At 47.6% G+C, this 21,665-nt stretch overlaps 2 protein-coding genes across 13 annotated transcripts; both read left to right on the top strand.

Moving 5' to 3' along the window:
* The first annotated feature begins 237 nt into the window (after nt 1-237).
* On the top strand, nt 238-9,486 carry RNPS1 (RNA binding protein with serine rich domain 1). Of its 12 annotated transcripts, XM_080679950.1 has the most exons (10): nt 258-358; nt 607-749; nt 1,158-1,201; nt 3,505-3,692; nt 3,933-4,088; nt 4,736-4,927; nt 5,233-5,335; nt 5,817-5,970; nt 8,091-8,232; nt 8,607-9,485. In XM_080679950.1, exons 4-10 carry the CDS (start codon nt 3,622-3,624, stop codon nt 8,704-8,706), a joined length of 918 nt encoding a protein of 305 aa, XP_080536076.1. In that variant the 5' UTR covers nt 258-358; nt 607-749; nt 1,158-1,201; nt 3,505-3,621; the 3' UTR covers nt 8,707-9,485. The 12 variants fall into 12 exon arrangements, with proteins under 12 accessions (XP_080536072.1, XP_080536076.1, XP_080536077.1 ...); XM_080679951.1 differs by lacking the exon at nt 1,158-1,201 and having other exon boundaries at nt 8,607-9,486; XM_080679944.1 differs by lacking the exon at nt 1,158-1,201 and having other exon boundaries at nt 662-749.
* Nucleotides 9,487-10,610: 1,124 nt separating this feature from the next.
* On the top strand, nt 10,611-21,423 carry ECI1 (enoyl-CoA delta isomerase 1). The gene is made up of 7 exons (XM_080679372.1): nt 10,611-10,815; nt 10,907-11,026; nt 14,379-14,506; nt 17,761-17,907; nt 18,456-18,577; nt 18,676-18,854; nt 20,704-21,423. The coding sequence occupies exons 1-7, from the start codon at nt 10,764-10,766 to the stop codon at nt 20,868-20,870; spliced, it is 915 nt and encodes a 304-aa protein (XP_080535498.1). The 5' UTR covers nt 10,611-10,763; the 3' UTR covers nt 20,871-21,423.
* The last annotated feature ends 242 nt before the right edge of the window (nt 21,424-21,665 follow it).

The raw sequence follows: 21,665 nt of genomic DNA, 5'->3' as shown, positions 1-21,665 counted from the left end.
ACACGGAGAGAGGCGGGGCCGCGTTAGCCAAACCAGCACCGCCCCTTCAGCTGCCCTAGCGGCTCAGGCCTTCCAGCCCCAACAAGCGGCCAATTTGTCGGCCCCCTAAAGCGCGTAGGCAGTCCAGGGCAGCCCGACACACCCCTCCAAAGGGAGTGAAAAAGTAAGGATTCCCAATGCGCCTCTCCACAAACCGCCTTGGCCCTTTAACACTCCCAGCGCTCGCGCCCATTGGCGGAGAGGCTTACGTCATCGCTGCGCGCCGAACGGCGTCTTCCCGCTCCCTAAGCCTGACAACTGAGCGTCGCCGACCTCAGCGGCTGAGGAGAGCGGGACGAAGTCGCGGTGGCGGGAAGATGTAAGTGGGGGAATCCGACCCCATCCGACCTTCGGGGGGGCGCGCCCCGCTATTAGCGGGACGCATCTTGGAGCCGGCGCGCTCCTCGACCCCACGGTGAGGACGGAGGCCTGGCGGTGCAAGCGCGGGGACTAAGAAGAAAGTGTGGCCCGGGGTGGACGGAGTGGGAGGGTTCGAGGCCGCGGCCCGGAAGTAGTTGGAGCCGCGGCGGGCGGAAGGGCGGCCTTGCATCGTCCCCTCTGCGGCAGGCCCAGCTAGGCCCACCGGACTCGGAACAACCGCGAGCGTGGCCTCTGCCCTCAGGACCCTCTCGCCGGGCTGGAGATCCAGGCCTGCAACGCCGGGCCCTGCCCTGGAAGCGCTCGCGGTTCGGCGCCTGGACTGGGGAGTTGTGAGTGAACGGGTGCGGCGAGGTCGCGTGCGAAGCCCGTGCCCGGTGGGTGCGGAGTTGCTTTGTGGGATAGATGCCGACTAATCCTCCCTTCGGGGCCATTAATTCAAACATTTACTCCACGAATGTTTACTGAGCCCCTGTGTGCCATTCTCGGTGCTAGCCCTTGGGGATACGGCCCCTGAGATCACGGAGCTCAGATTGACGGCTTAACCCAGAAGGGAAGGCTAAAATCAATGGAGGAGATACGTGGCTTTTTCTCTCTTTGTTACTTTGCATGAATTGTGCCTAAAATGTACTTTTAAATGGGGAAGGTTCTCTGAAGATTTGAGCTGAACGCCATCTGCTCGAGATTTAACTAATTGTTCTCTCCTCTCTCTGACTGTTGGACGCGCACCTTTTCCGGAGGATGGGGGAGGTAACCAAGTCCTGTGCTGTTAACCCGAACTTGTGTGAGCAAAGAACCTCAACCTTTGCTTTTTAGCGTTCGGCCACACCCAACAAAGAGTTCATTTACTCTGTGGTTCTTAATTTTTAGTGTTTAAGAATAATTGGTGGTGCTTGTTTTCACAAAGTACATTCCAGTAGATCTTTAGAACTGGGATGGAGTCCAGGAATCTGTATTCTAAGTCAGTGTAGGTAGCCATTGGCCACATAGGGCTATTGAGCACTTGAAATACAATTATACCAAATTGAGGTGTTTTTAGACTTAATAGGGGGTGTTAAATGTTTTACTAATAAGATTTTATACTGATTGTTGAAAAGGTAATACTTGTTAACTTCTACTTTTTGTAATGTGGCTACTAGAAAATTTTAGGATGTTTGGAACTCTATTGGACAGTGCTGCTCCTAGTGATCCTAATGGGGGCTGTTCAGGGACCACTTATTGAGCATCAGGGATATGTCACTTGGGGGACAAGGGTTTATATGGGAAAAGAGCCTCCAAACATGAACAGCCCTTACTGAGCCTTAACTAGATGCCCAGTCTTTTTCATGAGTTAATTTGATTGTTGTCCTTGATAACTATGAGGTATAGGAACTGTAATTGTCACCATAATACTGGTGAGACATTGAGGCCCAGAAAGGTTAAGTGACTTATGCAAGGTTACACAGCAAAGCTAACTCAAGCAAGCTGACTCCAGAGTTTTAACCATAATCACTGATTGTCCAAGGACACTAACCTTATCTGGTATTGCCAGCTCGGTGTCTATAGTATGTTAATATTTTAAGGCAAAACATTAAAGATTTTACAGCCCAAGAAAAGAGGAGCACTCATTTGATTGTTTAAGGCCAGGCCCTTTGTTAACCATACCATTATTCACATTTTAGACACCCCCTTCACACACGGAAACAGAATCCCAAAGGGTGTGCTATGTCCATTTTACTTACAGGCTATTGAAAAAGGTGGGACAGAAGTAGTTAAGACTGACATCCTGAGATCTTTGCTTACAACTCAAGCAAACTTTACAAAACCTCACGGGAATTACTGAGGCAGCAGTCCCCAGGAAATAGGACACATAATGAATTAGCAGTTTGTTCTTGAGTAAAATTTACTAATGACCATTTATTGAGCACGTACTTAACCTGTGATATCTCGTCCAATTCCAATGTCTACTTCCCATCCCCAAGCATTTTATTTTTTAAAGAATATAAACAGCCGAAACCGGTTTGGCTCAGTGGATAGAGCGTCGGCCTGCGGACTGAAAGGTCCCGGGTTCGATTCCGGTCAAGGGCATGTACCTTGGTTGCGGGCACATCCTCAGTAGGAGGTGTGCAGGAGGCAGCTGATCAATGTTTCTCTCTCATTGATGTTTCTAGCTCTCTATCCCTCTCCCTTCCTCTCTGTGAAATATCAATAAAAAAATATATTTAAAAAAAGAATATAAACATACAGAAAGGTTGAAAGAATTGTGCAGTGAATACTCACATTACCACCACCTAGATTTTATTAGTCGAATTTCTGCAATATTTGCTTTATCATATATGAACTAAAGTTCAGTAGTTACAATGACTACTCTTTAACGTGTTGTTTCATTGCTTTTAAAACGTTCTTATGGGATAATTTATCTGTGTGTGGGTAGTAAACTTTTTTTTTAAACCTCATCTGAGGACATATTTGAGAGAGAGGGAGAAAGAGACATCAATCAATTGCCTTCTATACATGCCCCCCCCCCCCAGGATCTAATCCACAACCCAGGTGTGTACCCAGACCAGGAATCAAACTGGCAGCCTTTTGGTATACAGGACAATGCTCAACCAATTGAGCCACTCTGTTTTGATGCCAGTACCAGTAACTTTTGAAGTAGTTTTTGCTTCCAGTAATATCATATATCCAAAGTACCCTATAAGGAAATTAGAGCAATAAAACAAGATCTAAACCTATCAGGAGAGCCTCACATTCACTTAGGTTTTTCTCTATTCTGCATGCAAATGTGCTGTAGTATTTCTGTGGAATTGTAAAGGACTTATCGTCAAATTTACAAGTGAAAAACGGGTATTGTGCCATCTGTAAAATAGCAGTGACCAGCATCACCATCATTTCCTTAAGAAAAGACAAGCTGAGGTGACGATTCTACTGTGTGTCCTGTGAAGATGGGATCTTCCCTGAGGAAGTGGTCCCCAGGTGTTCCTGGCTTTGTGGACACTCGCTGCTGTGTTCCTTGCCACCATCTTGTGTGCTCAACTTTTGGCTGCAAAGTAGATTTGTTGCCTTGTCAATTTGTTCACTCTGTAAATCCTTTTATCTTGTTATTAGGCTGCACTTTGGCGTAAATTGCAATCGATTAGGGATCGTTTCTCTGACTCAAGTTAGAAGTGAGAGTTCAGATAAGTGAGGCCGCCATTGCTGCTTTGAACACCTCAGAAGGGGAGAATGGATTTATCAGGAGTGAAAAAGAAGAGCTTGCTAGGAGTCAAAGAAAATAATAAAAAGTCCAGCACTAGGTAATTCTTCTGTCAGATTTTTCTAGTGCTACTTTGGGGGTGCTTGTTGCTAGGGATTCTGAGAAATGGGAAGATTGGAAATGTCTTACATTGTATGGTGAAAGTGACCGAAGCCATAGATCATTTTTGGTCTATGATGGCCTGGGATATAGCCGCATGGATCCCCTCTTTTGGGTTGTGCTGTTGTTTCTGGGTTCGATCAAAGGGGCATGCAATCTCACACTCTTCTTCACCATCCAGGGCTCCTTCTCCTACCAAACGCAAAGACCGTTCTGATGAGAAGTCCAAGGATCGCTCTAAAGATAAAGGGGCCACCAAGGAGTCAAGTGAGAAGGATCGTGGCAGGGATAAAACTCGAAAGAGGCGCAGCGCTTCCAGCGGTAGCAGCAGCACCAGGTGGGGCTGACAGGATAGTGTTAAGAGGCCTCACTTCCCTCCTGAAGAGCCCAGAGAGTGCTCTGTCTTTTTTATTATTTATAAATAAATCACACTCAGATTGTTAATTGGCATTCTAATTGTGGCCAACTGGTTTGGGGTTTGCTCTGGTTATGTATAGGAAGTTGGTGTCTGGTTTTTCTTTCCTTGAGATGTTGAGGAATGAGACATCTTGGGGTATATTTTTCTCTAAAGTGCTTTTTATTCGGAGTTGTAATTGTATTGCCCAAGCCCAGAACTTTTTTCTTCCATTGAAAACCAGCCTCAGTTGGTCAGTCAGTAGTTACCTTTCAAGCTGAATTGATGGCTCTGATTTGCCAAGCTCCTTCTTTACCTTTCAGTAGACAGGGCTTCTGTGTCAGTAGGAAGCAGCCCATTCTTCCTTTTTTGTCACTGCACAATGTGAATGCTGTTTCCTGTTCCCACTGAGGGTTTTGGCTTGAGTGTGAGGTGGTAAATGTTTTCCCCGCTGGGGAACGTAGGGCCACTTGGAAAACTGAGAACAGCTATTTACTCTTGGGAGCATGTTGCAGGCTTGTTTGTGCTGTGAAGAAACATTGCTCCCACCTGTTGTCTGTAACACCCCGCTCTGCCATCTTACTCCTCAGGTCTCGGTCCAGCTCTACCTCCAGCTCTGGCTCCAGTACTAGCACTGGCTCAAGCAGTGGCTCTAGCTCTTCATCAGCATCAAGCCGCTCAGGAAGTTCCAGCACATCCCGAAGCTCCAGTTCCAGCAGCTCCTCCGGCTCTCCGAGTCCTTCTCGGCGCAGACATGACAACAGGCGGCGGTCCCGCTCCAAGTAAGCTCCCCTCCAACACCATTTCTCACCAGACTTGTGACTTATCTCTAAACATTTTAAGTTTAAAAGGGGGGGACTATAAAGTTACTGTAATTATTCTAAAAGTGACCCAAAAGGAGTCTTTCTGTCCTAGTAGTATTTCTAAGACAGGGATAATATGTATGAACTAGTAGGGAAGGCTTCCTTATTTAAAAACTCACACTAGCAGTTAACATCTCAACAACAACATAACTTTGATTTGACAGAAATTGATTGTTTTGGTATTTTGTTGTTTTTTGTTTTTGTTTTTGTTTTTTTTCAATCAGATCCAAACCACCCAAAAGAGACGAAAAGGAAAGGAAAAGGCGGAGCCCTTCCCCTAAACCCACCAAAGTACACATTGGTAGGCTCACCAGGAATGTGACCAAGGTGAGGAATCCCAAATCTAGTGGATCTGGGATGTTATCTTTGGATGTAGCCTTTTGGAGTCACTTGTGTGATGGATGGTACATGATTCAAATAGTGCACTGATTAATTCATTTTAATGGAGTGTGAGTGTGTGAGAGAAAGACTAGATTTACCCCCAAATGACAAGGTTGTAGTTGTTATGTGGTGAATTCTCGTGTGTGTGTGTGTGTGTGTTGTTTGTTTTTATTAATGATTTCGGAGAGGAAGGGCAAGATGGACACATCAATAATGAAAGAGAATCATTGATCTGCTGCCTCCTGCATGCCCCACACTGGGGATCGAGCCCGCTACCTGGGCATGTGCCCTGACCACAAATTGAACCGTGACCTCCTGGTTCAGTAGGTCGACGCTCAACCACTGAGCCACCAAGGCCGGGCAGTTCTCTTTCACTCTAATACAAGTGACTGGTGCTTAAGCATTAGTGACGCTTCTTTCCCTTTAGGATCACATCATGGAGATATTCTCTACCTATGGGAAAATTAAAATGATTGACATGCCTGTAGAAAGGATGCACCCCCATCTATCTAAAGGCTATGCATACGTGGAGTTTGAGAATCCAGATGAAGCTGAGAAGGCGCTGAAGCACATGGATGGAGGTGGGTGTGGGTGGCCCTACCAGCGTTCCTGGACTCCCTTCTCTGTCTCCTATCCAAGACCGGCTACCCACCACATATAGGGACCTTTAGAACCAATTTCCAACCTGGCTACACATCAAAATCTCCCTGGAGCTCTTTCAGGATTTTAATTCTTATTAGTGGGTGTGGTTTTACCAAAAACATGTTTATGGAACATTATTGAAAAAAAAAATAGCAGACATGAATATATTAGCTTTTTTTTTTTTTTAATATATTTTATTGATATTTCACAGAGAGGAAAGGAGAGGGATAGAGAGCTAGAAATATCGATGAGAGAGAAACATCGATCAGCTGCCTCCTGCACACCTCCCACTGGGGATGTGCCCGCAACCAAGGTACATGCCCTTGACCGGAATCGAACCCAGGACCTTTAAGTCCGCAGGCCGACGCTCTATCCACTGAGCCAAACCGGTTTCGGCGAATATATTAGCATTTTAAGAATTTTTCTTTAGATTGAATGGTGTGAGTTTTGTGTGGGTGTTTTTTTGTTTTTACAAAGAATAGATTATGGATATAATGGAGCCATTTGACTTTTGTATGGGAACGTTTCCTTTAATCCTCTCTGAGAATCATTTTTCTATTTTGGTAACATTTCAGCATTTTGGGGATTTTTTAAAATTTTCTGAATTCACAAATTTAACCCATTTTCTAAAAGCTTGTATTTTAACTGTTTATGCTATTTGCAGCCATTTGGTATTGAGCAGAATGATCTTAACGTTTAAACATTTGTGAATAGTTTCAGGTGGCCAGTTTTCATTTTGTCTTTAAGGAATGTGTAATTTGTCTCTGCCCCAGCTCACTGACTCCTTTTCAATTTATTTAAATCCCTTTGAACTGTTTTAGGGAGTAGTTTAGTTCAGAATAAACTACATTTCATCACTTTGCATGCATCAGCTTTTGGCTTTGTGAGTTACACCTTCGTATTAGAGGTTGTCAGTCATGTTTGACAATCTGTACACTTGCTAAAAATTCAAGAGACTTGGACACATCCAAGGTGTACCTGATTTATAAACATTCCACATTTTCTTTTAAGATTCTGGTGGACTTTTGTGTTTTCCCATATTGTGCTATGCACCATTGAATGGAACAAGTCTACATTATCTCCAGAAGGAAAGTGAAAGGCTTGGCCTTTACTGGCAGCTGGCCATGAGGTGTATTTGTCTCTATTTTATAATCAGTGCCATGAATTCTGTAACAGGCTGGCTTTGGTAGTGCCAGGGCGCTGCAAATACTTAAGCCTTTCGAGTCTCTTCTGAACACAGTTCCTCATGCCTCAGTTACCCCTCCATGCCTTTGAAATTTCCTTAAAGGTTGGAGCTGAGAAGATAAAAGAGTCCTCTACCCCGTGGGGGGACACACAGGAGCTGTGCTTGGTTCCCTGGGCAATTCCTAGACTGAGGTTGCAGTGTATGCTTCCCTGAGGTTCCTGGGTCTGTGGCTCAGTGTCCTTTGGTCTTTCACTGAATCCCTGCAGGCTCCTCTGGCCTCCTTCCTAAGCTGCCTCCCTGTGAGCACTTTTCCAAACTCTTAGGGCAGACTTGGCATCTCCTGAACCTCATTTCATTTTGTCCCCTCACTCCTGAGGTGTTCTTCCTCCTGAGCCCTACTTCTCAGGTAATGCATTCAAAACCTGGTTCTGGTGATTTTATGTCCCAGTTATCCCTTGTGTTCTTAGTTTTCACCCTATCTCAGTTCTTGTGAAACCCCCTCGTGGGTCTCCCTTCTCTTGCCTATCCCCTTCCCATTGTTCTTGAGAAGGAAGCTCAAGTGCTAATCCCATGGTCCTGCTCAGGGCCGGCACACTCTTCCCCTCAGTTTTGCAGATTCCAGCATATTCTTTAGATGTTGACCCTGGGAGGCCATCCCAGTGCATCAAGATTGAGTCCCTAGTAATGTTCTATGCCCACTTACAGTTTTCTTTAATGAAACCTTCAATGATAGTAATTATGTGGTTATTTCTGTGAGGAGTTGAGTTTGTCCTTATTCCCAGGGCCCATTTATCTTGCTTTCCATGGTATGCCTACATCTGACATGATAAGGGGCATGTTAGATCTTTTGTGACTTGATCCTTTTTTCAACAGGACAAATTGATGGCCAGGAAATCACCGCCACTGCTGTGCTGGCCCCCTGGCCTAGGCCACCCCCCAGGCGATTCAGCCCTCCCAGGAGAATGCTACCACCACCTCCCATGTGGCGTCGGTCACCCCCACGAATGAGGAGAAGGTAAGTCAGTTTGAGGTTTCACAGAAGACTGGGGCCAGTTTGGGTTTGTTTTATTTACACCACAATGTGACAGTAATGACTTTGGGATTTTATTCAGCCCCACATGTACTCATGCACAAGTGCACACACACCGTGATGCGCCTTCAAAGCTCATGTTCATTACAGCAGGGGAAAGGGAAAGAGAACACCAGAAGGTGTGGCCCTTGCAGATTGCACCAAAACTCCAGAACATCTTTCCTTTGCAAGCTATCCTGACTCGGGAGTGTTGAACCAGGAAACTGTACAGAATTGTTTCAAAAAGAAGCCAGCATCCAAGATGCAGAGCTGCTTCCATGGCGTGTGCTTCAATGTCTATGTTTTTCCTCTTCCCACAGGTCACGCTCCCCGCGGCGCAGGTCCCCCGTGCGTCGGCGATCCCGCTCCCCTGGCCGCCGCCGCCACAGAAGCCGCTCCAGCTCCAATTCCTCCCGATAAGCAAGCCACCGAAGCTCTGCCCCAAAACTTATATCCCAACCAACTCAGTTCTGTCACTTTTCTAGCTGAAGGACAGTCAGTAGGAAACAAATCCTCACTCAGGGGCAGGCTTCCAAAGGAGCATTGAGACGTTTCCTCTGAAGGCCAAGTTTGGCTACAGAAGTGTTGTTGATTTGGGGTTGTGCCTATGAAGATGCTCTCCAGTTTCATAGCTAGAAAGTTCCCACATTTCCAGTCTCTGAGAGTCAGTTTAGTGGCAGAGCCAACAGGAACAGAGCAGGGTTCCAGGTGGCAGTGCCGCCCCGCCTGGGAGCACATGTTTCCATTCCATAGATGACCTAGGGCCTGTCTAGTAGCCTGAGGATCCTTCAGGAAAGGGCATGCTTTTGTGCAGCTGCTGTTCCTATTAATCTGGCTGTGCTCCCCTGCTTGAGTTCTGACCTCTAGAGAAACATCCCATGTTAGTTGCTGTAAATGGTTGTTTTCACATGTACTCATGTACATACATCCTTATGGCACATCTCCTTTTTCTCTAAAATTGGTGGGCAAATTGAGAGCTCTGCAAGGTCATCACAGACCTTCTCCCCCTTCGTGGTGGTTTTTGGGGTTACCTTGACAATGTGTACATTGCTTTTTCAGCTATTATTGTACAGTCAGTACTATGAATTTTCTGTTTTGAATTTTTTGTAACTTTGTAGCATTTTAGATAATGTGTTTATACTTTGTTGTGTAGAGTAAAAGAATTGTGTTGAATAAATCTAGGATTAGAATGCAGATTGAATGTTGGGTTCATTGCTTTCTTCCTGTCTCTTGGCCCCAAAGATAGCTATGATTGTGAGGGACATGTGGCTGCCTAAGATCTTAATTGGTTTCGTTTTCAAAGTCACACCTCCAAAATCAAACAAGAGAACACTGGTCAGTTGGGTTGCTCCTGCACATAGACATATATGAGGAAGATGTTTTATCACCTTTATATTCCCAGGAACTTCTAGTTCTGCCTGACTGGAAACATAGATCTCATTTGCTGCTGCTATATTTGATACTATGGAAAAAACTATTTTTCCTCATCATAAATTGGTTTGTTCCAAGAGGAAGACTTTGAAACACTTAAGGTGTTAAAAAACAAAAGTTCGAATTATCCGATATTGCACTTGACCCTTACTGTGCCCACTGTGCAAACTGAATGGTCAGAACAAGACCATGTCCTGCCAGGCGGTATAAAGGCTTACTCCCCTGCCTCTCAGGTCATCTTTATTTGTTTATTGGGTATCTTTTCGGCGTTTCTCCATGTGGGGTCAAGCAAATGAAAACACCCACTATTTCTTGCGGAGGAGGTAGCAACTGTCCTGCCATTATTGCCAGTTGCAGTCTGCAGCAAGTGTGCTGGGGGAAAGCAGATATTCCCTTCTTAATCACCAGGCTATGCTGATTCCCATGCCTAAGCTACTATCCTCAGTTTTTTTCCCACCACAGGCAGGAGGCAGAGCTCACACTTGAGGCAGCACCTGGCTCCCATCTGTTTCTTGGTGTGAGTTTGCCAGGGCTCCCAAAGTCCCTATTACCCTTAAACTGACAAACCTCTCCTTGACCTCTGTGAGTTATGTGCAGTCACTCCCAGTTTCAACACTCCTGCTTTGGTAACTTGATCTTTGCCAGGTTGGGAAGCCTGCCAGCCTCCCATGGGCGTAGCTGTAGGTGGAGGGGAAGGGGTGCGGGTCTGTTCTGTGGGATTTATGGGAAAGGTCTGCCTTGGACCGGCGGCCCGCGCCAGTTCCTGCAACCCCGCAGCCGTGTCCTGCTCAGTGAAGCCCATTGCACCTTGTAAGCCAAGGAGGGCGGGACTGCTCCGCCTTCAAGAGGAGTGGCTTGAGGCCTGGACCGGGAAGCTTTGCACCCTGGGTGACACGGGGGCGGAGCGGGCTTGAGCCAGGGCTGCGGTGGAGTGGAGTGGACCTTAGCAGGCGAGCGGAGGTAATGCTGGGGGAGGGGGCGTGGCCTTCCAGCCCCTGACAGTGAGGCCACACCCGTGCGCTGCGGCCCGACCGCTTCCAGTCAAGATGGCGCTGGCGACTGGAATGCGCGTCCCGGCGCGCGCCCTGCTCCGCGCGTGTGCGTGACCGGCGGGTGGACTGGGGCTGGGGGTGGCGGGCTTGGGACGGGATGGGGGGCGAGCTAACAGGTCTCGCGCTGCCGTTCACAGGGGCCTGGCTCCCGGGCGCGGCCCTCGGGCGGACAGAGCCGGCGGCAGGCGGTAGCGGTGGCGTCGGCGTGCGACGTTTCGGGAATCAACGGGTGCTGGTGGAGCCGGACCCGGCCGCAGGTAAGCGTGCCCCGCGCCCTCGAGCTCTAAAGTCCGGGCCTTCCGCATGCCCGCCTCGCCTGCTCCGTGCATCGGCCCACGGATTCAGAGGTTCGGCACCATGCCGATGCCTGGCCGGCCAGAGTTGCCCAACGTGCTAAGCTGGCTCCCTGCCATTGCCCGCTGCCAAGGGGTGAGAAAGGCGAAATTGAATAATGCCTTGCAGTGCTGACAGAGCAGGCTCCATAATGCAGTTTGTCGTATTATTCTCCTCCAGGGTTTGGGGTCTGTGCCCCTTTAAGCTATTAAACTGGAAATTGAAAATAATTGGAAGTATTTTTGGAATAAAATATTTTAATTTTTCTTAATACTTTCACATGGCACAGAACCCAGCAGATATTGCACTAGTTAAAACCAGGATCCACAAGTGGAATCACTCCTAATACCGCCACCGCTCTCCAAAGGGGATAGAAAAGGTAGAAAAGGCACTTTCGAAAGAGAAACCTGGGCACTCCAGAGCTGGGTACGGAGAAGGCTTGAGGTCAGAGATGAGCAAAGTTTTGGATTTTAGGACATGCTGTGCCATGACCTCCCAGCGGTAAGGCCTTAGCCACATAAAAAGTGCAACAACACATTTTAAACTTTTGGAATGGATGGTGGTAATGGCTGCACAACATTGTGAATACATACTTAACACCACTGAATTGTACACTTAAAAAATGGTTTAAATGGTAAATTTTATGTTGTATTTAAAAAGTATTGTTGAGATCATTTTTTACCAAAGTGTGTTCCCACCCCACCACAGAACTCACTAGCTTTGTTGGCTTGTTAGAAAGTCAAGTTTGGGGTCTTAAAGCCAGAGCTGGTTTTGTCCTCACTGCTAGGCCCACTTAGCTTTCAGAAATCTTGAGGTTTGGATGAAGTAATGCGGTAAAAGTGCTTTTAAAATTTTTTATTTAAGTGCTGCTACTGAAACTGATCTTAGATTCGTTTGTAATATTTATTTTAATAATCATCCTGTGCCAGGGGTGTTGTTACTTATCTCTGGTTCATCCAAGTTCATCCAAATTTCTCTTTGTTAACTCATGTTCACCTTTGGCCTCTTACCTTTCCCCCAGTGTCCTGAATTCTGCCCCACCAGGCTCCACAAAAATCTAGGGTCACCTTCAGAAACTTCCTTCTGAACCAAGTTTGGGTAATTCACTTCTGGAAGTTTTGATTGCTTCTTATATGTAATAATTACCTCTCCCTCCTAAATTAAAGGCCTCAAAAGATTCTTTAGGACTTAGTTCTTACTCCTGCAGAATGGTGTGTGTTGATGGTCCAGAGATTTCCAAGGCCCTGGCCAGGGAAATGCACAAATGAACAGTGCGGTATCGGAAGTCCTTGGTGGCTGCCCTTGCTCAGGCAGTGAGAACAGATGCCCCACCACCCCCCCCCCCCCGCCCCGGCCCAGGCTAGCAGGTGCACTGTCCACAAGGGCAGGCCCTGTCCCTCCTGCTTTTCCTGCTGCTGGCATTATGAATGAATGAAGAACATCTGACACCCCCCCCCCAGTATTTTTTGCCTCTGTCCTTAGATAAGCATAAACAAAAAAGGGGGGAGGTCCCTCCATGTTATTTTTTGAGATAACATGGAGGACCTGGAGATTATGCTAAGCAAAGTAAGTCAGTCAGAGAAAGACAAATATCACATGGTCTCATTTATATGTGGAATATAATTAACAAAGTAACTGACAAACAAAATAGATCCAGAGACATGGACGCATGTGACAGACTGATGATTCTCAGAGGGAAGTGGGGAGGAGGCAGGAAGAGAATAACCGAAGAATTTATATGTTATATGCATAACCAATGGACACAGACAGTAGGTGTGGTGAAGGCCTGGGGAGGGAGCCAATGGAGGGAAAAGAGGGACAGCTATAATACTTTCAACAATAAAGACAAGTTTAAAAATAAAATAAGCGTGCCCTGACCAGTTTGGCTCAGTGGATAGAGCACCGGCCTGCAGACTGAAGGGTCCCAGGTTCGATTCCGGTCAAGGGTATGTACCTCGGTTGCAGGCACATCCCCAGTAGGAGGTGTGCAGGAGGCAGCTGAATCGATGTTTCTCTCTCATCGATGTTTCTAACTCTCTACCTCTCTCCTTTCCTCTCTGTAAAAAATCAATAAAATATATTTAAAAAAATAAAATAAGCGAGAACCAGAGTACCTCCCTGGATTCCTCCTTGCACATCTACTTCTCAGAGTTGGCTCACTCACTCCTTAAGAAACTAAGGCTATTTCCTACTCCCATGAAGTCAGTGGACTTGTGTGGAAGGAAAATTTGTATGTGAATGTTCACAGAAGCATTATTCACAATAGACAAGAGGTGGAACCAACCCAAGTGTTCATCAACACATGAATGCAATATACAACGGGATATTATTTGACCTAAAAAAGGAATAAGGCTTCCCTGACATGTGGCTCAGTTGGAGCATTGTCCCATGCACCAAAGGGTCGTGAGTTTGATTCCCAGTCAGGGCACATACCCAGGTTGTAGGTTTGATCCCTGGTCGGGGCGCATACAGGAGGCAACCAATTGATGTTTCTCCCTCTCCTCTCTGTTAAAAAAAAAAAAAAAAAAAAAAAAAAAAAGGAATGAGGCACTGATACATGTTACAACATAGGTGAACCTTTAAAAACATGTTAAGTGAAAAGAAGCCAAACAAAAGGTCACATATGATTCCATTTATATGAAATGTCCACAGTAGGCAAAATCATAGCAACAGTAAATAGATCAGTGGTGGCAAGGGGCTAGCACAGGAGGAATGGTGACTGCCCTGCCAATCGGTACAGCATTTCCTTTTTAGGTGATGGAAATGTCCTGGAACTCCATAATGATTGTACAACAGTGAATCTACTTAACACGTTAAGCGCCCAGCCTGTTTTGTCTTCCAGACAGAAAATATAGTGTCAGTCACCGGTGACTGAGAGGGCGCTTAATGTGTTAATGGACCTGAATTATTCACTTTTATTTATTTTTATTTAATCTATTTTTATTGATTTCAGGGAGGAAGGAAGAGGGGGAGAGAGATAGAAACATCAGTGACAAGAGAGAACCATTGATCGGCTGCCTCCCGCACGCCCCCCACTGGGGATCGAGCCCGCAACCCAGGCATGTGCCCTCGACCAGAATCGAACCTGGGACCCTTCAGTCCACAGGTCGATGCCCTATCCACCGAGCCAAACCAGCTAGGATTAATTTATGTTATGCAAATATCACCTCAATTTTTAAAACCCATGTAACTTCCCATGGCCAGGTTGTGGGTGCAGGATAACTAGGGGCACTTTTCCAATGCTGGGCATGAGCTTTCTCTTCATTTTCACACTAGGGATTGCTGTGATGAAGTTCAAGAACCCCCCAGTGAACAGCCTCAGCCTAGAGTTGCTGACAGAGTTCGTCATCAGTCTGGAGAAACTGGAGAATGACAAGACCTTCCGAGGCGTCATCTTAACTTCGGTGGGTGCTTGTTAGTGCCCTGTGTCCCAGGGTTCCCTGATCAAAGTGTGAACCTGTTACCAGATCAGAGTCCAAACTCGGAGACCATCTGTATGTCATAGTGTGGAATAACTAGGCAGCCTTGGATGCAGATGCCCACAAGAGATTTCTGGGGATCATGGTCCTAGGCAGGTGATGTTTTTGCAGGCACAATCCTGAGCCCACGTTGATTCATGAAGTCTAGACCTGTGCAAACTGGGCAGTGGATTCCTGGGGTGCCCTCCCTGAGTGGTCCTCAGAACCTGGGCTGGTTTTAACACCCAGACCCGCAGGACTTGGCATCTCATGTGTTCCTACCCTCCTCCAGTGGGTCCAGTGGGCATCAGGCTTACCTGCTCTGCCAGGCACCAGAGGTGCCAAGAGAGGACACAGATAAGACCAGGCCAGGGAGGTGAAGTGTGGACCCAACTTAACAGGCCATTTGTTGGGTCAGGAAGAGTATTAGGGTCACCTTTCAAGTTAGGAGCCACAGACAGCATGAGGGTCCCCCAAAGCTAAGTGCCTTCATATTAGATACCTGCCATCAGTAGTAAAGGTGCAGGAAGTAGACTGCCCCAGCCTCTTTCAGCCAAGATTTGGAGCATCCACTGTAGGTGTACATCTGCTTTCTTATCCCTCAGGTTGTCCCAGGGGTAGCCTGGTATTGTCAAAGCTCTGAGGAGCCTGGCTGCCTCTGACCCTGGGGGAACCAGCACTGTGCCAGCGACAAGGACCAGCAAGGAACTCCCAGGAACTGGGTGTGATGTATATACCTGGTGGATACTGTGAAGCTGGGGTTTGTAGAACAAAGCGTGGCCCCAGGCCTTGGAAGAGAGATTATCCCATGTTTCTCCGAAGGTGGGACTGATACTTGTGGGTGTAGATTGTTGAGGGCCTGGTGACAGAATCCCAGAGAACTTTTTGACAGTCGCAGCAGAACTTTCTGGAGATGCTAAAATTGCCTGGGAACTTTTCACCTTGGGTAATTTCTGAAAATACTCCACTTAAGATGTCATATCATAGCATGACATTTTCTTTATTGTGCTCTAACATGAGGGAACTGTGTGTCACCAAATATAGGACCTTCAGAAAGAAAGAGGGGGAAACCATCACTTCACAAGGCCCCAGCCTCTGTGCTTGTGGACACTGGGTGCTACACAGTGAAGGTCCCTGCTGTCTCCAGGCCTCAAAGTCCCACAGCCCTGAAGGAGGGAGCCAGGGTTTGTCCCTCCACGGCCCATTTTCTCCCCACTACAGCGTGATTGCCCCCCAAATGTATCTCTGTGTTGTGTTCTGTATTGAGTGCCTACTGTGCATGTAGTAGCACAGGCCTGCACAGTGGTTCCTCAGCAGATGAGTGTGGAATGATGTCACTAGTGTCATGTGACCACCATCACAAAGCACACAAATGGGCTGGTTTAAAACAACAGAAATGTACTCTCACAGTTCTGGAGTCCACAAGGTCTAAATCAAGGCATCGGCAGGGCTGACTCCTACAAGCCCTAGGAGAGAATCCTCCTTGGCCTCATCCAGCTCTGGGAGCTCCTGGTGTTCTCTACTTGTCTCCGCCACCAGCCTCCTCCATCTTCACAAATGCCTGCCCTGTGTCTCTGTGTCCACATTTCCCTCTCCTTAGAAAGATACCAGGCACAGGATTTAGACCCCCCCCCCCCACACACACACACACACACCACCACCACCACCACCACCACAGTATGACCTCATTTAGATCACATCTGCAAAGACCCTATTTCTGAATAAGGTCATGTTCACAGATCTGGGGGTGAGGAGCTGACCTTGTCCTTTTCAGGGATGCAATTTGGCCCACTGTCAATGTGTTGCTAAATCACAGAAACAGGCCATCCCACACCCCTTCTAGTTTATTTAACAGAGACCATCCCAGTTAGGATTATGTGGTTTATTCTCACATCCGAAATATAATGCTTTGCCTTTGATTTCCTGAATATGGGCAAATGCTGTTATCCTGCCCTACATCTGTGCTGATAAAATGTTTTGGATTTTGTGGGGGGAGGGGACCAGGGGATTTTGGTGGGAAAAGGATAAGGAAAAAGGCAGAAGCTAAATGTACTCTTGCCATGTCCTTTAAGCAAGAGCAACTCTGTCCCTGCTGCCATCCCTTTCCCAACCAAGGGCTGCCTGGTTTCCAGGTCCCTATGTCTGGCCCATGAGGAACAGTGGACTTGGTATAATGATTGCCCATCTTTCTCTGTTGGGTCTTTTTAAGTTACAGGAGTAGGACACAGTCCATGGAGACAAGAGGTCAGCCTCCCGAGTATTTTGCACATACAAGCCATTGAGTATGACTGTCCCATATTTTATCTGTCTGCTCTTCACAGACAATGGGTGGTTGTCATTCTCATAAGCGGTGTGGTACCCATAGTCAGTTCTAGTTGGCACCAGCCTCAGGCATCCCATCCCCCAGCCATGGGAGTATGGGAACATCTTTGCTCAGAGGTGCTGTGCCCACATGGGAGCCCCAGGGGTGGGTGTTTCCAAGTGAAGGCGGCTGAGCCATCCCTCCCTGTCTGTGTTCTTGGCCAACAGTCCTTTGAACACACACAACTTGGTGCCCACTGCTGGAAAGTGCCATCATGCTAGCAGCCCTTTATTTCAGTCTATCACTCCTCTTGTGTGTTTGCTCCCCCTCCCTTTCTTGGCAGCTGTTTCAGGACCTCTGGCATCCATACAGGACATATGTCTTCAGAGTCATTCCCCAGGCTTCTGTCTTACATGTGACAGCCCAGGGCAGAGGTCTAGCTTCTTTACTGGTCACTGCCCCTCTTCTGACCAGACAGCAGCATCTTCTTGTCTGCAGCAGTTGGCAGCTTGCTAGACCTTTGGGAGTACATCAACATGTGCCCCCAACAGACTGTCAGAAGTTCTCCCCATGCCTCTTAAGTTTTCTGCCTGGGATACCACATAGGTTTGCACAGAGCCTGGGGGAATGCCTGACCCTGCCTGCCTGTTCTGCCTTTTCCAGTTTGAATTTGGAAAGGGAAGAACTTCCTAGGACAGAGAAGGAACTGAGTCTGAGGGAAGTTGAGGCTGAGTCCTAGAGCCCCAGCTTTGGGCTCCTTGGGGCAGTGTTCTGCCTCATCCTGAGCAAGACCTCAGCCTTGCTGCCTCTTGAACACCTGTGGGCTCCCCCTGCTCTGGGAGCACATTGCCCTGGAAAGGTGGACTCTGAATGGGCCCTGGCTCCCTCACTCACCCAGGACAGCCCCGGGGTCTTCTCAGCTGGCCTGGACCTGAGGGAAATGTGCGGGAGGAACCCAGCGCACTATGCTGAATACTGGAAGGCTGTGCAGGAGCTGTGGTTGCGGCTCTACCTGTCCAATCTGGTGCTGATTTCCGCCATCAATGTGAGTGTTTCCACTCTCCACTGGCCTTGCTGACTCCCTGGAGGTTTGGAGGCGGGGGGCGCGTGCAGATGTGGCCCTGCCCTCAGGAAACCCTCAGAGGGGAACGGTGCCTTGGGGAGAGATGTGCACAGGTAAGCATGCCATTACAGATCACTATGACATGGTGACAAACAAGGTAGGGGCCACAGGGGTCAACTCACTCACTGGGGTGGGGGCAGGGCCCAGGATCCAAGGGCTATATGGGGAGCAAGTGGGGAATTGGATCCACATTTTGAAAACATCACTTTGGCCTGACCTGGGCAAGACAGGGACAAACAGGTAAGGTGCTGAAGCTAATGCTCCAGAATTAGTGCCCTGAAGAGATGTGGTAACAACCCAAGTAAGGTGCAAGGAGATCCTGAGCCTGGTGGAGGGAGGGGTGGCAGGGTTAGGTCAGTGTGAGAGCTCACACACACTAGCAGGCATTCCTCGGGACCCTGGCTCTCTGGAATACTATTGGGACCAGCAGTAGCAGCACCCAGAGCCCAGTGATCTTGCTTCCCCTGCAGGGAGCCTGCCCTGCTGGAGGCTGCCTGATCTCCCTTACCTGTGACTACCGGGTCCTGGCTGACAATCCCAAATATGCCATTGGGCTGAATGAGACCCTGCTGGGCATCGTCGCCCCTTTCTGGTAAGGCCAGGAACTGCACCCATTTTCCACTTGGCCCAGGGATGAACCAACCCACCTGGGAGCCCCCAGCCCCAGGTGAGTGGGTGTCTGCATTCCAGGTTCAAAGATACCCTTGTGAACACCATTGGGCACCGTGCTGCAGAGCGTGCTCTGCAGCTGGGGTTGCTCTTCCCGCCAGCAGAGGCCCTCCAGGTCGGCATAGTGGACAAGGTGGTGCCTGAGGACCAGGTGCAGAGCACAGTGCTCTCAGTGATGGCCCAGTGGATGGCCATTCCAGGTGAGGAGCACAGGGATGGGCAGCCACTGTGGATACTGGTGAGCAAGCAAAGCCTCCTTCCCTCCCCTTCTCTTCCCCCCTCCTTCCCCTTCGCTCCCTAGCCTGATACTCCTGGTGAGACCAGAAAGTTCTCATGTGAAAGTACACTGTGCAAATCAAGAACATGCAGACTGGCTTAGTGCCCTGGGGTTACTATAACAAATGATCACGGTGTGGAGACCAGAAGTCCAAAATCAAGTTTTAAAAGGGCCATGATCACTCCAGATATTCTAGGGGAGGCTCCTTTCTTCCTCTCAGTTCCTGGTGGCTCCAGACATTCCTTGGTTTGTGGCCTCATCACTCCAATCTTTGATTCCATCTTTACATGATCTCCTTTATCCCAAATCTCCCTTTCCTTTCTTTAGAAGGACCTCATCTTAATTGCATCTGCAAAGACCCTTTTCCAAATAAGGCCACATGCATTGGTTCTAGAAGGGTGGTTAGGACTTATATCCTGTATATCTTATTTATAGAAATAGGGCTGGTTATGTCAATTACAATAGGGACTTGGATCAGCAGACTCTATAAAAGAGCCAGGTGGATTTTTGGCTTTATGGGTCACACAGTCTCTGTCACAACTGTGGCACAAAGGCAGCCACAGAGAGGATGTGAACTAATGAGCATGTTGATGTTCTGATAAAACTTAGGGCCACTGAAATTTTATTTCATGTAATTTCACATTGCAACATATTACCCTTTTTGTTGTTCAACTATCCTATATAATAAAAGGCTAATATGCAAATTGACCGAACGGTGGAGTGGCCTGACATGTACTGACCACCAGGGGGCAGATGCTCAACACAGGAGCTGCCCCCTGGTGGTCAGTGCACTCCCACAGGGAGAGTGCTGCTCAGCCAGAAGCCGGGCTCACAGCTGGCGAGCGCTGAGGCTGTAGCAGGAGCCTCTCCTACCTCTGCGGCAGCGCTAAAGATGTCCAACTGAGGGCTTAGGCCGTCCCATAGGGAGTGGGCCTAAGCCGTTGGTCAGACATCCCCCAAGGGGTCCCGGGCTGAGGGACCTCTACCCCAGAGTGCATGAATTTTGTGCACCGGGCCTCTAGTACTATATAAAAATATAAAAACCATTCTCAGCTCAGACATGGGATGACCGAATATTGTGCAGCTGTTACTTATGATAGGATATTGAGTGACTTGGAAAATATTCTTGATAAGTCCTGGCAGGTGTGACTTAGTTGGTTGGGCTTCATCCCATGCATTAAAAGGTTGCTGGTTTGATTCCTGGTTAGGGGAGATGCCCTAGTTGCCCGCTAGATCCCCAGTTGGGGGCATGCATGAGGCAGTCTCACACTGATGTTTCTCTCTCTTCTCCCTCTCTAAAAATAAAAAAATGGAAATCAAAAATCTTTAATAAAAGGAAGATATTCTCAATAATATAGTTGCGTGAAAATAAATAGGCTAAAAATGCAAATTATTATTATTATTATTTTTTATTGATTTCAGAGACAGGAAGGGAGCGGGAGAGAGACATGGAAACATCAATGATGATAAAGAATCACTGATAGGCTGTCTCCTGCACAAACCCTACTGGGGATTGAGCCTGAAACTGGGGCATGTGCTGTGACCTGGTTCGTGGATTAAAGCTTAACCATTGAGCCATACTGGTCGGGCTAAAAAGGCAGTTTTTACAGTATCATCTTATGTTTTTAAAAGATAACAGTGGGTAGTGGGAACATAGGTGATTTCATTATCTTTTGCTTATGTTTAACTTCTAAGTGTTCTACCAAAGTTTGTTGGAACTCTCTTAGGAAGGTTGGGAATTATTTTTCACACATGGACCCTGTTATCTTTAGATCACGCTCGACAGCTGACCAAGAACATGATGCGAAAGCCCACAGCAGACCGCTTGGTGAAACAGCGTGATGCCGACATCAAGAACTTTGTCAGTTTTATCTCCAGAGACTCCATTCAGAAGTCCTTGCAAATTTACTTAGAAAAGCTCAAACAAAAGAAAGGCTAACAGCTGGGCTGCCCACACAGGTTTTAGGCTTATCCACCCTTCCAGGGGTGCTCTGGTCCCAAGGGGTTTTAAACAAGGTATTTCCAATCTAAAAATCCTTCAGCTCTTTGTTTTGCTGATCTTCCCAGAAGGCCCTCTTCCTTGTAGCCAGGGCCAAAGACCCACCACCATACATGAGTGCATTTTCTGCCTGGCAGGTGGGCAGAGTGGGGTTGGCGGGCAGTATCTGGATTTGGGAATTATGAACTGGCAGGTGGACCTATTCTGGACCTGGGCAGTGTCACCACTGAGTTCCTCCTTTCCAAAGAATTGTGACTAAAGCCCTGGCAAGTGTGTTTCAGTGATTAGAGCATTGGCCGGTACACCAAAGGGTCACGGGTTCAATTCCCAGTCCCTGGCGTGTGTAGAAGGCAACGGATCAATGTGGGACACATCAAGGTTTCTCTCTCCCCCCCGCCCTCCCTTCCACCTCTAAAAATTAATGGGAAAAATATCCTCAGTTGAGTGTTAAAAAAAAAAAGAATTGTCACTAAAGTTCTCAGGTTGTCCTGGCCTCTCGGCTGCCTGATTGCTAGAAGCATAAGGGAGTCATGGGCCCTGATGATCCACACAAGATACCTCCCCTCTCTTTCCCCCCGCAACTCCAGAGAAAAACCCTTTGGCTACCACATTTGTTCATTTAGATGGAGGGAATGTATAACAATTCAGAGAAATCGGGAACTTCTTCAAGGATCAAGGGAGGCATTATTTGAGAGGCATTCTATGTTTCAAAAATGTCCTAGATCTTAATTTAAA

This window comes from Plecotus auritus, assembly GCF_963455305.1.
Source record: "Plecotus auritus genome assembly, chromosome: 7".
Taxonomy (NCBI): domain Eukaryota; kingdom Metazoa; phylum Chordata; class Mammalia; order Chiroptera; family Vespertilionidae; genus Plecotus; species Plecotus auritus.
Note: the sequence above shows the minus strand (reverse complement) of the source record. Positions and strands in the feature narration are given on the sequence as shown.